Source organism: Petaurus breviceps, unplaced genomic scaffold (assembly GCF_028583685.1).
Source record: "Petaurus breviceps papuanus isolate PSGF00001 unplaced genomic scaffold, PetGlider_PUasm1.0 208, whole genome shotgun sequence".
In the NCBI taxonomy this organism is placed as follows: Eukaryota; Metazoa; Chordata; class Mammalia; order Diprotodontia; family Petauridae; genus Petaurus; species Petaurus breviceps.
The window spans coordinates 8,682,136-8,697,003 of record NW_027185852.1 but is presented as its reverse complement, the minus strand read 5'-3'; the positions used below and the strand labels follow the sequence as shown (position 1 = coordinate 8,697,003).

General features: G+C 46.0%; 2 protein-coding genes across 4 annotated transcripts in view; one reads left to right on the top strand and one right to left on the bottom strand.

Annotated features, from left to right (window-relative positions):
• MIER1 (MIER1 transcriptional regulator) overlaps positions 1–14,868 on the top strand; it is a 65,655-nt gene that overhangs the window by 37,022 nt on the left and 13,765 nt on the right. For all 3 annotated transcript variants that reach the window (XM_069093389.1, XM_069093391.1, XM_069093390.1), the window contains 2 exons: positions 3,193–3,344; positions 11,311–11,392. In XM_069093389.1, the coding sequence (XP_068949490.1) occupies positions 3,193–3,344; positions 11,311–11,392 (234 nt within the window). The remainder of the gene's footprint in view (positions 1–3,192; positions 3,345–11,310; positions 11,393–14,868) is intronic.
• SLC35D1 (solute carrier family 35 member D1) overlaps positions 11,401–14,868 on the bottom strand; it is a 76,955-nt gene continuing 73,487 nt past the window's right edge. Inside the window, exon 12 of the mRNA XM_069093393.1 lies at positions 11,401–11,752. Within this exon, the coding sequence (XP_068949494.1) occupies positions 11,728–11,752 (25 nt within the window). The 3' untranslated portion in view covers positions 11,401–11,727. The remainder of the gene's footprint in view (positions 11,753–14,868) is intronic.

The window sequence follows — 14,868 nt, the reverse complement described above, 5'->3', positions numbered from 1 at the left end:
TTCACACCAAGGCTCTGTACCAGGATGGCGTTCGTTGCTCGTCTCTTTGGCAAAGAATAAACAAGTTAAGTAGCGATATATTTCTGTCTTGCTGTGTTACTCTGCCAAAGCAGCAGTTCTGTCTCTTCTTTCATACTCCCCTTTTCTCCCAATATTGCTTTAAAAACTACTCGATTGTCCTTGGCTTTCTTCCAGTCCTCATCCTTAATATTCCTGGTGTTTTTATTAACTATGCTATGCCTTTCTTTTATCCTGTTACCTGGCCTTGTGTCCACTGTAAATCTTAAGTTATTTGATGAGTTCTTCATATCTGCATTGTTCTTGTTGGCCAATTCCCTCCTTTCTTCCTCATCAAAATTATTTTCCTTTATATCTTAAGAATCTTACTCTTAACAGCATTCTGTTACAAGTGGACTCTTCCTGGCTTCTTGAAACAACATGTACACATAGAAATAGGTTCAAAAATCTCTACAAAGTAAATCCAAGTTAGTGGTTACTGAACTATGGTTGGGCATGAGATCCTGCAGATTTGAATAGAAGAAATGAACATCAGTACTGGATACCTAGTGCAGCATCTTATGTAGATGTTTGGTTCTAACTTTTGAAGTCAGAGGTAAAGAAGAAATTCCTGGTTAGTCATTACTACTGTCGAAAGAGCCTTAAATCATCCCTAGACTGTAGTGTTGCAATATTTAAACAGTGAGATGCAGTCAGTCTACTGGAGAGTCAGCTTTCAGCCAGCTAATCAGAGCCATCACTCAGCACCCCCTCACTCACGTTGTCATTTCCAGTGCCTTATCATGGCATGAGAGGGACAGGATTTTCCAGCTGTAGGGTATCAGAGTACAAATTCTTACAGGTTCAGCCAGAGTGAAAAAACCATGGGTGCTGATTTTCTGTGATGAGTTTTGAGAAGTGCGTTATTGACTCTCAGACACATGAGAAGGTTTGTCCCCAGAGAGTCAGTTTTTAGTTTTATAGCTCAGAGTTCAAATTAAGCTAAACTGGGGAGATGCTTTATCAAAATAACTGGCACTTACAAGAAGATGCTGCCATCAAGACACCAATGAGGAAGGTGATAAAATCCCTAAGAAAAAATGCGCAATGAGCATTGCCTTGAGACCGAGACACGTTCCGCTGCCGCCCAGTCAGAGGAATGGGAGATGGCAGTCGGTGTTCTCGCCATCTTGGGTCCCAGATTTCTTCCAGAGTCTCTCCCCTCCTCATAGCCAGACCAGTACTCCTCAAGCACAGCTCCAGCTCTGACGCTTCCTTGGGCTCCCTTTTCTGGCATTTAAGCCCTGTCCCCCCAAACAAATGGCATATAACCTTCACTCGCTCGGTCACACTCCAGCCCAGAGGGCCTGCCCGCTTGCTGCTGCCCATTCCATTTCCAGATCGTCCTCACAGCAGCAGTGATGACAGTCAGCACATAGGTATCACTGTAAGTTGTGCAAAGGACTTGGCACATCTGTCTCACGTGACCCTCACGACAGCTCTCTGGTGGAAGGTACTGCTCTGGTGCTGTTTTACAAGTGAGGAAATGGAGACTGAGAATGTTTCTTGTGCAGGGTCACACATTCAAGAGTGAGGTTTGAACACAGATACTGGCTTCAGGTCAGGCCTTTAGGCCCCCTCTGGGAGCTCCTGGCTTTCTTCAAGGCGTAGGTCAGGTTGTTTCCTAACGGAGGCTTCTGATCCCCTCACTTGTTAATACTCTCCTGCCCAACCCCAGGTAGTTTGTATTTCCTTCACTTGTACGTGTTTTTCCTTGCCAGTAGAGTGAGGACCAGATGCTTTCTGCCTTTGTATTCTCAGATACTTAGCACACACAGCCAGAGATGTGGTGCTTAATAAATGTCTGTTAAATTCAATTCAATTAAAAACACTTAAGAATAATAATGTGCTTCCCAGAGTGAGAGAAACTCCCTCCACAATTCAGATGAATTCACTTCACACACTGGACCAGCTCAGTTTACAGTCAGACTCCCCCTGGCTTGAGAGCCCCCAGGTAGAGAGCATCGGTTACAAGGGGAGCCAGACAATAGATTCCTTCTTAGGGATATTACTGTCTTCCTCATCGGGGTTTTGATGTCTTATTCTTTTGGGAAGCGTCAGCTCTTTTGACGTTTTTAAAATATCAATTACATTTAGTAGACAATCAAAAGTAAAAATAATTTGAAATTCCTGGAGCCAGGAAGGCACTATGGGAAGGTAGTCACTCTATGGGATAGTAGTGGCCCTTGGTGAAGTTCAGTCACCCGATCATCATCTTCATTAATAACCACGTGGTTGTTTGTTGTTTTTATTATACATCATGTGGACTTTATAAAATACTGGCTTGTTTATAAGGTGTTAAAGAGCAGCTATAGTCACTGATTTCAGTTGGGCACGAAAGCAAAAACAACTTTGTGGATAACAATGAGATAGCTACATGTAGGAGTGCCCTCGAGATTGTCCTAGAAGGTTTAGAAAACCAGTAGAGGTCAGTGGGGAGTTTCCTTGAGGAAACAGCCCTAGAGTTACATTTTAAGGAGAAAAAGAATCTCATTTGGGAGCTATGCAAAGGAAGGTCGTTCTACACGAGTAAGACATTTAGAAAATGACGTGGACACAAAAAGGCAAGTCATTGCCTATAGGATTCAGTGGGAAACTGGTGCTTAGGCCATTGCCTAGAAGCAAATGGCTTGATAATGAAAACCAGTGACAGAGGATGCAGATACTTAGCCCTTAAGACTGGAAAGGATAGAGGAAAAATGGGTGACAGGAAGCTGAGAGTCAGGATACCGGACTACCTTGGATGAGTCCAACTTGGGCTCCAGCGATGTTTTAAATTATTTTGTTGAATGTTTTTTCATCATTTTTGCAATGGGAAAGGTCACTGATGGGGGAGGGGGGACTTGTGAGGTGAAAGAATGGTGGAGAAGAGTTGGCAGAATTGGCATAAAGGAGGGCCATGCTTAGACTTGAAAGAACTTTCCAACTTCCTATGTGACTACTGAGGATATAGATGGCCAGGATGGGGGCCAAAGCAGTCCTGAAGTGGGCCAGCCCTCCTTCTAATGCATTGATCCCAAACTAGCCTTGGGAATCGGGAGTATGTGTCACAGTGTGAGGTTGGTGTCAGAATCCATCACTGCTTCATTTTTCTGAGAATCATTTGTTTTTCTGTTTTATGTCTCACTGCTTTAGTATATGAAAATGATGACCAGCTTCTGTGGAACCCTGATTACTTGTTGGAAGATAAAGTGATTGAATTTCTTAATGAAGCATCCAGACGAACAGGAGATGAGAAAGGGGTAGAAGCAATTCCTGAAGGTTGTCACATAAAAGACAATGAGCAGGTACGTGGATGACTGCTGACTAATGAAGTCTTCCTGCCAGCTTGTAGATGTAATTTTGTCTTCTCGGTCTTTGTTTAAGTGTGCAGTAGTCATAGACTCAGACAGCGCTCGTACGGGGCCGAGAGCTGGAGCCGTCGCCCTCGGACTGCCTGGTGGGAATGATCTCCCCTTGAGCTGATGACTCCGCCACTGAGATGATTGATAGCTTAGGTGGGAAGGCAGTGACGTGCATTAGACATGCAGGTGGTGTCAGTCAGGGGGCAAGTCCAGCTCTTGTTGTGATCTTCATGTTAAAGGGAGTTTTACCTGCCAAGCAGTAAAAGCAGGGCTCAGACCAATAGGGTGCACAACATCCACTGTTGCTTATGACGTGGCACTGATCTCAAATTCAGGTGCTGGAGTTCATACACTATGTTCTCCAGGTAATCACGTTTACTCTCTAAATTATTTGGCTCTTGTGAGTCATACTTGAATCATTCTTAATGCAGTCAAACTTCAGACTAAGTGCTTTATACATAGCTTACTTACATATGTACACACACATACATATATATCCACATGTAAGCATGCACACATGTGTACATATACACATACACATATATGTATGTTTTGTATGTGTATACATATGTCTGTCCATATACACACATATATATTAGACTTCTGTTTGTAACTGAAAGTATTTTTTGTATTTTTGTATATGATCACTGTCGAGATTACTGGGTCAAAGGGGACTGTGTTAGTGCTTTGCTCAAGTCAAGGAGATCTGTTCCTCCAGCATTTTCCTCTTTAATAACCTATATTTGCCACCCCTGTCACAGAAGGAAATAAGCTGACGCTGGCCTGAGCAGGCCTTGACGAAGCTGAGCTGGTCCTTGGCATCACCTTCTGTGATGATCAGCTCGAGCATTACCGGGAGCCATCGTCCAGCTCGCTGGCCTTGCCGTGGGCCTTCGTCTCTGTTCCCTCCTAGTCCTCTTTGTGCCTCTGTTTCTCCATGATCTCTCGAGATTCTGTGGTGCAGGTCATCTGCAGGTAGCCAGGTGCTTTCTCAGTCTCCTCATCAGCTTCCAGTTTGCCCTGTTTATTCGGAATAGAAGCAGAATAGTGCTGAGTAGCAGCTACCTTCTTAAATGCTTTGTTGTCAGCAAAAAACAGCCTCTTCCCAGCTGAAAACACAAACTCAAACCCCTGTTGCAAACATGCATAGTCAAGCAAAAGCTATTATTCCACACTGGGCATGCCCCCAAGGTCCCCTGTGCCCTCTGCGCCTGCCTCTGTGGAGCACGGCGGGCGCCCACACAGAGCTCCTGGATCTTCCCGGTTGTCTTCACAGCTCTGTGGCCAGTCTACACTTTCCTCCTGTTCCTGCTCCCTGCACCGCCTCAATTCATGCCAGACCTCTCCGTCCCTTCCATCATTCTGTCAGCATGGAAGTGTCGGTCACATGGTCGTGCCATAGCCTGTTCGACCCTTCCCCAGGTGATGGGCCCTCCTTGGTTCCTAATTCTTCACCACCACAAGAGCTGTCAGTACTTTTGTACATACTTACTTAGAGTCTGTTCTGTTTAATCTCCCCTTCCTCTAATTCCATCTTCTCCCTGTGCTTTCTTATTTCTCTGTTGAGTGAGATGTCTTTCTCTGCCCATTCTTCTGGGTGCATCTGTGCCTGTGTGCTCCCTCCTTTGGCCCGCTCAGGTGTCGGCCGCTCCCCCACCCTTCCCTCCTTGTTCTGTGTGGGTTTCTGCTAGCTCGCCCCGTACCTGCCCTCTTCCTTTGCTCCTCAGTGTTTTCCTCTTCCCTTCTTTTCCCATTCTTCTTTCCTTGTTGACAATAACAGGACCACAGGCTGCCCTTTGGTCTGGGATTTCTGGCCACTGACTTTTCTCACCCTGGAGCGCCACCCTCAGCACGTGTGCCTTCTTCAGTCTGCCCTGGATCTGGGGAATCAGCAAGAGCGCTGCCATTTGTACAAGTTTAAGCCTCTCTCTACTGGATGTGGGGCCCCTTCTTGCCCTGATTCCCAGCCCTCCCCAAGCTGAAATGTTCACTCGTGGCCAGATCCTGTCTCCAGTATCCAAGACCTCTCTTCCTCTCTGTCAACAAACATTTATTAAGCACCTGCATTGTGCCAGGCATGCTGATAAGCTCTGGGAATACAGAAAAAGTCAAAGACAGTCCCTGCTCTCAGGGAGCCCTCCGTCTAATGGGACAGACACCATTCAGACAGCAACATATGAACTGTAAGCAGGAAATAATTAATAGCAAGAAGCCAGGAGGTGAGTGGTGAGGAGGAGGGAAAGCATTTTAGGTACAGGGGGGCAGCCAAAGAAGATACTCAGAGCCGATAGATGGAGAGTGCAGTTTGTGGGACAGGCAGAAGATTGGGGTCACTGATATTGTAGAGTAGATGGAACGTTAGGAAGAAGGGGGCCAGATGATGAAAGGATCTGAAGGCCCAGCAGAGCGTTTTGTCTTTGATCTGGAGGTACAAGAACTGCGAGGGTCTGTTGATTACAGTGGTGACACAGTGAGACCTGAGCTTTAGGAAAGTCAAGTTAATGGCTGAAAGGAGGATGGACCAAGTAGGGAGAGACCAAGACAGGCAGACCCCCCGTAGCCAGTGCAGTAGTCTGGGGAGGGAGTGATGAGGGCCTGCACCAAATGGGATAGCATCAGAGGAGAGAAGGGGCAGAGCTTTTGAAAGCAAGGGGTCTGTGGGGGCTGAGGAAGAGTAGGTTCAGGAGGACTTCTAAGGTGTGAGTCTGAGGGACGAGGAGGATGGTGGTGCCCTCTGCAGTAACAGCAGATGAGGGGGAAGCTACTGAGTCCCATTTTAGTTAGGCATCAGGGGTTTAGAATGTCAGCTGGATGTTCCATTTGAGGTGTCTGAAAGGAGATTAGAAATGGGAGGTGGAAGGTCAGCAGGGAGTTTGGGGCAGAGAAGGGGAGATTTGAGAATTATTAGTGTAGAGAAAGTAATTTACTCCATGGGAGCTGATGAGATCACCAGGTAGAAAAGGGTCTAACAAAGGAGACTCTCAGGAGACCCTGGAGAGAGGTACATACCCAAACCTAGAGACAAAAGAATGTCCAAAAGAAGAGGATAATAATGGTGTCTGAGGCTTCTGAGAGGTCCAGGAGCATGAGGATTGAGAAGAGGCAACTAAGAGATCACTGATAACTTTGGACAGAAGAAGCAAGGGAGAGTTTTTCTATTTCCCTAGGCTGACCTGGGTTGGAAAAATGACTCACTGTGATATTTTTTTCTTGAATTTCCCAATTAGGATTTAGTCTAGTAAGTTGTCTAGTTTTGTTGGGAATGTATGTGTGTGTGTGTGTGTGTGTAGCTCATTGCCTATTTTGTGTCTCTTTTTTCTATGGATGTCCTTTTAAAATTTTTGGATGAGTTCCCTATATCAGGCTTTGAGACAGTTCCTCCTTGCCTAGAAACGTAATTGTTTCTCCTGACACAGTAGTTCAGTGGAATTGTCTCTCTTTCTGACTCACGGTTTTATTCTGGAGAGCAGCCCACCCTTCCAGCCCTGCCTGTCTTCTGTAGAATTCTCATCCATTGGATCATGCCTTGTCTTTTCTTTGGACTCTTTGGAAACTTTTCTCCAAGAACCTCATGCTCCATATGTGCCCAGCTTTTCTCTCGCCTAGACACAAAGGCTGAGCTGAAATTATCCTTTGTTGCCAAGGTTCCAGTCTCTTCTGCCCTGTTACCTAGTTCCTTCTTTTGGCGATGATCAGGTCTTGAGTCCGTTGGCTCCTCTGACTTTTGAAGAGTGAAGTGTATCATTAAGGAGGCAACCTGCTTCATTGTTGTCAGGAAGACTTCCAGCAGCCATCCAGATAACCCAAGTTTTCATTGCTTGTTTCCGTCATGCCATTTGGGATGCAGCAGCTTTGTTGCGACGCATTCTGTACCCCTCTCCCTCTCTGGCTCCTGGATTCCCTCAGAGAAGCTGACCCAGCTGTAACTGCTGCTATTACTACCCACTTTTTAGCCTTTCCTGTTCTTTAAAAAGCTGAGTTCTGGTCCCAGGGCCTGTTCCGCCATGTTTCTAATGCCCTCAAGGCCTCGTTTGCTTCTTCATGTCATGACTCCTGTTCTCTGTCGCTGTCTAGTCTCTGTCCTTTCATATACAGTGCTCTGGGACCAGAGGTCTGTCTGCAGACTTCTGTCCTAGGTGTGATCTCCCGTGGTTCTTGTTGTGGAGCCGTTTGAGTCACTTCTGTCTCTTTGTGACCCCATTTTTACCTCCTGTGACCTTCTGATTGAGGCCATCCTACTTTGAAGTGTAGATAACATCCTTGGAAGCAGGTTGAGACTCAGCACCCCCAGACCAGCTTCTTGGCTATGGCAATCTGTGGACAAAGACAATTGGTGGAGGGTCCCATGAGCCCCGTGGGTCTTAGGCAGACCACTCTGGCTGTTTCACCAATGGCAACACAGCAGTCTCAATGACATTTAGCTTTTGGTGTTCTCTGCGTGGGCTCCCTATACAGGGTCTAACAAATGGACACACTCATTGTTGGGGGACCTTCCTTGTGTCTATCCTGACATTCTGACCCTAAAGGAAACCCCACAAAAGACGGAAGGAAATTCACAGGTTCTCCCTGGAGATGCAGAGAAATAGCAGGCTTGGCTGTATCGTGCATCCAAAGGCAACAAGAAGCACCAGTCCATTGGACATCTGATTGTCTTACACTTGAGGACTCGTGAAAAGAATTGGCAAAAAGACAGCCATTCAGATGATTGCCGTGTGTGTACCAGCATCATTCACTGAAAATGGAAATGTAAATCAGCATGTACTTGGATGTTGGACGACTGATATGAAGGTGCAAATAGTCAAGTTCAGTGAGAAACACGTGGGAAAACAGGTTTCAGAAGTAAGGAAGGATGGATCCCAAACAGATGCCTCACGCTTCCACATCACAAATGCTTTCATAGCCAAGACACAAAAGATGCTGTAGACAGTAAGCCTCGGACCCTTGTTGGCCGTGTGCCCCTGAGCAAGTGACCTTGCCTCTGTCTGTATTGGAAGAAGTGCTCCGTGTCTCTCCCGTCAGAGTCCTCTCTCTCCTTACCTGTTGCCTCTTCACTAGCTTCCCTCTCTTCCCTCTTACCTCTTTCCAGCCCATCCTATGCTCAGCCACCAAACCATTGACTTGCAACATAGATTGTCCTGTGTGACTCCCCTGCTCAATTGACTTCAGTAGCTACCTGTGCCCTCTAACACAAAATAAAGTCTCTTCTGTTTACCTTTTAAAGGCCTGTACAACCTGGCTCCAACATGCCTTTCCATCCTCAAGGGAGATTACGCCCCCTTATCTACTTTGCCATCCAGTCACACTGGCCTTCTCTCTGGTCCCCAGTCATGACCGTCCATCTCCTGCCTCTGGGCCTTTGTCCTGGCTTTCCTCAGCTACAATGGGCTTCCTCTTTGTCTCTTCCTCATGGAGTTCCTCCTTTCCTTTAAGACACAACTCATATACCATCTTCTGCATGAATCCTTCACTGATCCTCCAGCATGCTCCTTCCAAAACTATCTCGTGTTTGACTACTTTGTATAGATATGCATTTATTAACATTATACTTAGACTGTATATATTTTATGTACTTGGGGTCACCCCCATTAGAATATAAGCTCTAATAAGATCATTTCACTCTTTGTTCAGTCATTTCCCCAATTTGCATAGCACGGCTTCTTAATAAATACTTGTTGGCTAATTGACATTGATTGTGAATTGATATAGTAATTTTGGAAAGAAAGTAATTTGTAGTCATATAAATAATAAGTGACTAAAATGTCCATGTCCTTTGTCCCAGAGATTCCAATGCTGGCATATAACCCAGTGAAGTTATTGATAAAAAAAACAGGATTTTATAGACACCAGGATATTTATAGCAACCCTTTTCATGGTAGCAAAGAACTAGGAACAGAGTTGGCATCAGTCACTTGGGAAATGGGTAAACAAATTGTGATACATGAATGCAGAGAAGGGAATCGTGCTGTAAGAAACAATGAAGATAATGAACACAAAGAAGCCTTGGAAGATTTACATGATGTGAAGCAAAGTCAACAGCCAAGATAATTGACACAGTGACCACAGTAATATAATTAGAAAGAACACAATAATCAAAAACATTCAAAACTCAATCTTGGCCCCATAGGAGAATGAGAGAAAGCTTTCCTTATTCCTTTGCAAAGGTTGGATCCATGAGTGCAGATCATTGCAGGTTTGCGGATTTTTTTTATTCTCTTCTCTTTTTTTATATTCTTCTGGAAAAGGCTGGAGGATGAGAACTTAAGGAGAGCTGGGAAATGTAAGAACAAAAGAGAAAAACGTGCTTTAAAAAAATTAAAGGAACGAAGAAGAAAAAAGATGTGGTGTGCAGTTAAAACAGCTCTTCAGGTGACCAGGTATCAAAGACAGAAAAGGAAGAGATGTAATTTTGCAACAATTTTACATGAGAGCTTAAAGGATATAAATCAGTTTTTATAAGGAAGAAATCAAAAGAGCCTAAAAACCACATCAAGCAACAAATACCTAATTCACCAGCCTATTTGAAAGATGTGGCAGACAAAGACAGTCCTGACACCGAGTACACACCATAGGGTTCCCACCTTTTGAGTAGAAACAAGGAAACGTGTCAAGGCAGTGAAAAGCAGAGGAAAACCAGTTTAAAAACATCTTCCATCCAGTGATCCAAAGAAGCAAAGTCCATTCAAGAACACTTAGAGATCAAAGTGGGTAGCAAACATCAAGAAGACAGTGGGGCAGAGGTCTGCCATAAAGCTGCTTCATTTGGAGTCCAGGGCCCTGGGTTCGAATTTAGCTCAACAGCTAATGCATTGTATTACCTTGAACCAATTACTTGCCATCTCTGGGCTTCAGTTTTCACTTGTTCAGTCATTTTTCAGTTGTGTCCAGCTCTTCGTGACTCCATTTGGAGTTCTCTTGGCAGATACCAGAGTGGTGGTTTGCCATGTTTTTCTCTAGATCATTTTACAGAAGAGGAAACTGAGTCCAGCAGGGTTAAGTGACTTGCCCAGAACCACACAACTAGGGTCAGAGGCCGAATTTGAGCTCAGGGAGCTTCTTAACTGCTGTTCCACCTCACTGTCCCAGGTTTCAGTTATTCATGTATAAAGTGGAGAGATTCCCCTAAATGACCTGACCTCTGAGTTCCTTTCTGGCCCCAGATCCCCTATTCCCATGGTCTATCCAAGTTTTAATGCCCTCCCTTTATGCTGGCATGAACAGTGGAGCCCCACTGCATTTTCTAGAAAAGTCGGAAATGGTCCTGGAAGAAACAAGCATGGAGAAAACTTCATAAACTAAACCATTTGTGTCTAGGCAATGGCCCATGGCAGAGGCTGCTCAGCATTGAAGGTCTTGCGGGACTGATTTTTGAGTGATCTGAAGGAATGTAATGATGATAAACAGTAGTTATATCAGGTATCATTTGTGATTCCAAAGGCCTGCAGAAAGTCTTGGACCTTCTTACTCAGGGTGACATGAGCCCTTTTACAAGGGCTTCCTCTTCCAGTACAGCCGCTCGCTGTACTGAATTCTAGGGATACAGATACAAGCAGAAAGGAGATCATCCTGCTTTCCAGAAGCTTAAGTTTTCATGGGGGAAGATAGTGCTGAGCGGGGGGAGGAGAAGGCAGGTGCCCCACCTGGGAAAAGCTAAAGGCAAGGCAGGTTGAAGAGGGAATCCTCGGGGTGAAAAAGCCAAGAGTATATCGAGATAAAGACGAAGACACAGAGAAACAGCTGAGTCCTGGCTCCTGTAACTTTCTGTCTGTGAGGATTTGGGGGCTAGCACGACATGCACATCGAGGGGGCCTTACTCCTCCATGCAAGATGGAGTATTTGGGCCCAGGTTGGCTCTTCACGGTCACTCAGCAATTATAGCTTGAACTATTATTGCTTCTTTTTATTTTTTCAGGCCCTCTATGAATTGGTAAAATGCAGCTTTGATACAGAAGAAGCCCTCAGAAGATTAAGGTTTAATGTGAAAGCAGCTAGAGGTAAGTGTGCATTGAAATGGGCACTTGAACTCATTCTCAAAGTGCCCTCAGATGAAGAAGTCAAAGTTTCCTCTTAGGCTGAACGTGGCCTGACTTTGGTCATTCGGGCATCCTGATGCCACTCAGCAAATGCTTCCCGAGCACCCATCAAGGGTGCATGTTGTTGTCCCAGGCATTGTGGAAGATGTTAAGGAAAGCATAAATGTTTTGCCTCTGTAAAACCTTTAACACCAGAAACTGTCTCATTTGTCAGAGTGGACAGTGTGATGTTATTTTGACCATTGCTGGTTATAATCCACAACAGATGTCCAGGGCTGATGTGAGGTTTGTGTCCTTCATAGCCTGAAGAATGCCAAGGACCTGCATGAGGGGAGAGAGGAAAGAGAACCTTGTGATTGATAAAATAGCTGTATCCCAGACAGGACAGAAGGAAGGGAGGGCAATCCCTTTGCCCAGACAGTGTGTGGAAATGGAACCAACCTGGCAGAGGAAGAGTCAGATTGGGAAGTTGGACAGCTTGGATGGGGTCAGATGTGAGCTGGCCTTCAAGGTGGTAAGCCCATGGAGGGGCATTGGCCATTGCTGATTAGGAGAGTAACCTGAGGGAAAAGGGTCAGTGTGTATAAGTGTAATGGGAATGCAAATTTGGAAGATCTTCCCTGCCCCTAGGCTAAAGTGCACCTGAAGCCTGGGGTGGGAGGCTTGTTTTTCAGTAGATACTTTTTGATTGGCCAGTGGGTCAATAAGGTTGTTACATTCTCTGAGCCAGGAGAAGGCTATATATGCCCTGATGTGAGGCTTTGTTTTGGGGGCTCACTTTGAGAAGTGTTCTGTGATTTGATATGGATTCTGGGAAGCCGTTGTCTGGAGCCCCCCCCCCCCTTTGAAAAACCCAGATGTTGAAACCCAGATGTTGATTGGGTATGGATGTAATGGTTGGACAGTTTGGAAAGCTGTCTACTTGATCTGTTTCTATCTTGATAATTCTGCCTGTATACTTTGAAGTTCAGGGTGCTGACCTTTTTCCCCTGAACAAGGTAAACGATATATGGTCTGACTGATTAAAGTAAGCTTGTTAACCCATTTTGAGTTGCTTTCCTTTATCAAAGCAGATCCAAGAACCTGTGGTGGCAGCAAACCCTGAGGACGCTTGGGGTGCTTGCTGCTACAATAAGGGATTAAAGAAAGGGGTTTGTGAGGTGATAAAGTTGGGGGCTCCATTGTGGCTGGATGATGCTACAGCCCTGCGCAACCGGGTGGTGACAGGGAAGTGTGTGGTGTTCACCCCACTGTGTACACTGCTTAGCCTGCGACCATGGCAGCTTTTTTTCAGTCTTGAGCCCAGGTTTCTCATTTGTAAACTCTGCATGAAAATGCCTGTCTTGCAGCAGGACCATGAATGAAAGGGCCCCTATTGTCAATGAGCTGTTGGGTTCTAGTGGGAGAGATATCAGATTCATATTAAAAGACATAGCCCAAGTAGAGAATTAATGAAGGTGTACGTGTGTGCCCATTGTCTCTGCACGTGCACACACACGAAACTGGGAAGGAGGGCACTCCCCTCTCAGTGGAGTGACTGATCCCAGTTCGGGGGTCATGAAGAAGGTGGCATCTGAGCCACATCTCAGAGGAAAAGGGGGGCCTTGCTCCTCACCCTCTGCTCTGTTTCTCCCTCAGGACCCTTTGTCCTGGCTCTTTTCCCCAGCCATGCAGCGGGCTTCTCCATTTGGCACCACAAAGCCCCTCCTTAGCCTTTGCTTACCCCCTTTTGCCTCCTAGAGTCCTTCAGGACACAGCTCCAGCACCACCTCCTTCCATCATTCCTCCTGTGCTGGTTTTCTTTGTCACAAAACTCCATCCTGAGTTTATCTCTTCTCCCTGTTTATGCATATACACCTTGTCTTTCCACACTCCCTGCCTCTGTGACTTCCAGATTCCCAGACCCTGCCCCCTAGGCCTAGCCTTTCCCCTTCCTGCTGAGCCCAGATGACCCCCTGTAACAGCAAGCACCCCAGTATACCCAGGGCAGCTGCTAGCACAGGTTCTTTGATCTGCTTTTTTTTTTAAAGGAAAGCAACTCAAAAAGGGTTAACAGTCTTACTTTAATCAAACATATATATCATTTACTTAGTTCAGGGGAAAAAGTCAGCACCCTGAACTTCAGAGAAAATACAAACAGAAATTACAAGCAGACAAGAAATACAGACAGAGAAAATAACTTAATTCAACAGACAAACAGACAGGGCTTCTAGCTGTCTGACCGTTGCATATATGCATAGTTACCAACAAAAGAAGCACCAACATCTGGGTTTTCAAAACTGGGGCAGTACCCATAAGTGAGCCTCAGAGCCTACACACACACACACACACACACACACACATTATACATACACACACATACATATTATACATATACACATACATATTATACATACACACACTTCTTCAGGATCAGAAGACATCACAACCCTTGTGACCCACTGTCTATTTAAAAAGTAACAAAAGGTGTGGGCATGACTGAAAAACAAACCTCTCCCCAGTCAAGCCCCTCCTGTTGGGTTCCAAATGAGTCCCATTAAGGGGCAGGGAAGAGTTTCAGATTCCCCTGCCATTACATTCAGGACCCCAAGATCATTCGTGCACATTACATAGGCAATTTATGTCAGAATTGGCATTAACATCTCCCACCCACCCTCTGGTTCCATCCTGGCGGCACAGGCCTTATTTCGCCCGGGGGCTGAATGCCAAATCCTGGGCTCCTCCTCCTCCCTGAGGAGCCACAGCTCCTGGCTTCTGCCCCAGAGGCCCAGTGCAGGCAGCCCTCAGTTCCCACTCTCGCCTCACCAGAGTCGGTGTGCAGGCAGCCCTGCACTCCTGCTCCACAGCTCCTACAACTGGGAAACAAACCATTCCCCCAGCCCCACCTGCTCCTTTATGGGAGGGATGGGGGTGGTCAGAGGGTGGGCTTGTGGACAGCCTCTGGAGTTCACTGAGTAACAAGGTGACATGGTGATAGCTGACCTTTAGGAAAACCACTGACAGCTGGAGTGCACTGGCAGTGAGTGAGACCAGCAGTAGTCCGGGGCTGCACTGATGAGGGTTTGCCCTGGGGTGCTGGTGCTTTCAGAGGACAGAAGGTGGAAGCGGGGGAGATGTGGTGAAGGTGAGATGGATGGGACTTGTAAATGACTACTATGGAGGGTGGAGATATGAGGGGGCTGGGAGGCCGCGGTGCCCTGGACAAGAGGGAAGGCAGGAATCTGGCGGTCAGTTTGCAAGCCTTTATTAAGCAGGTATGTGTGTATGTGTCTGTGTGTACATTTTGTGTACATGTCTGAAGAGAAGAGATCTAGTACATGTGTGTATAGGGTATGCATGCGCACACACATATATACACACACACAAACGTATACGTATATTGGCCATCTTAAGTCAGCAGCACGGAGGTGAGCACATGCTGTGTTTTCATTCCTCTC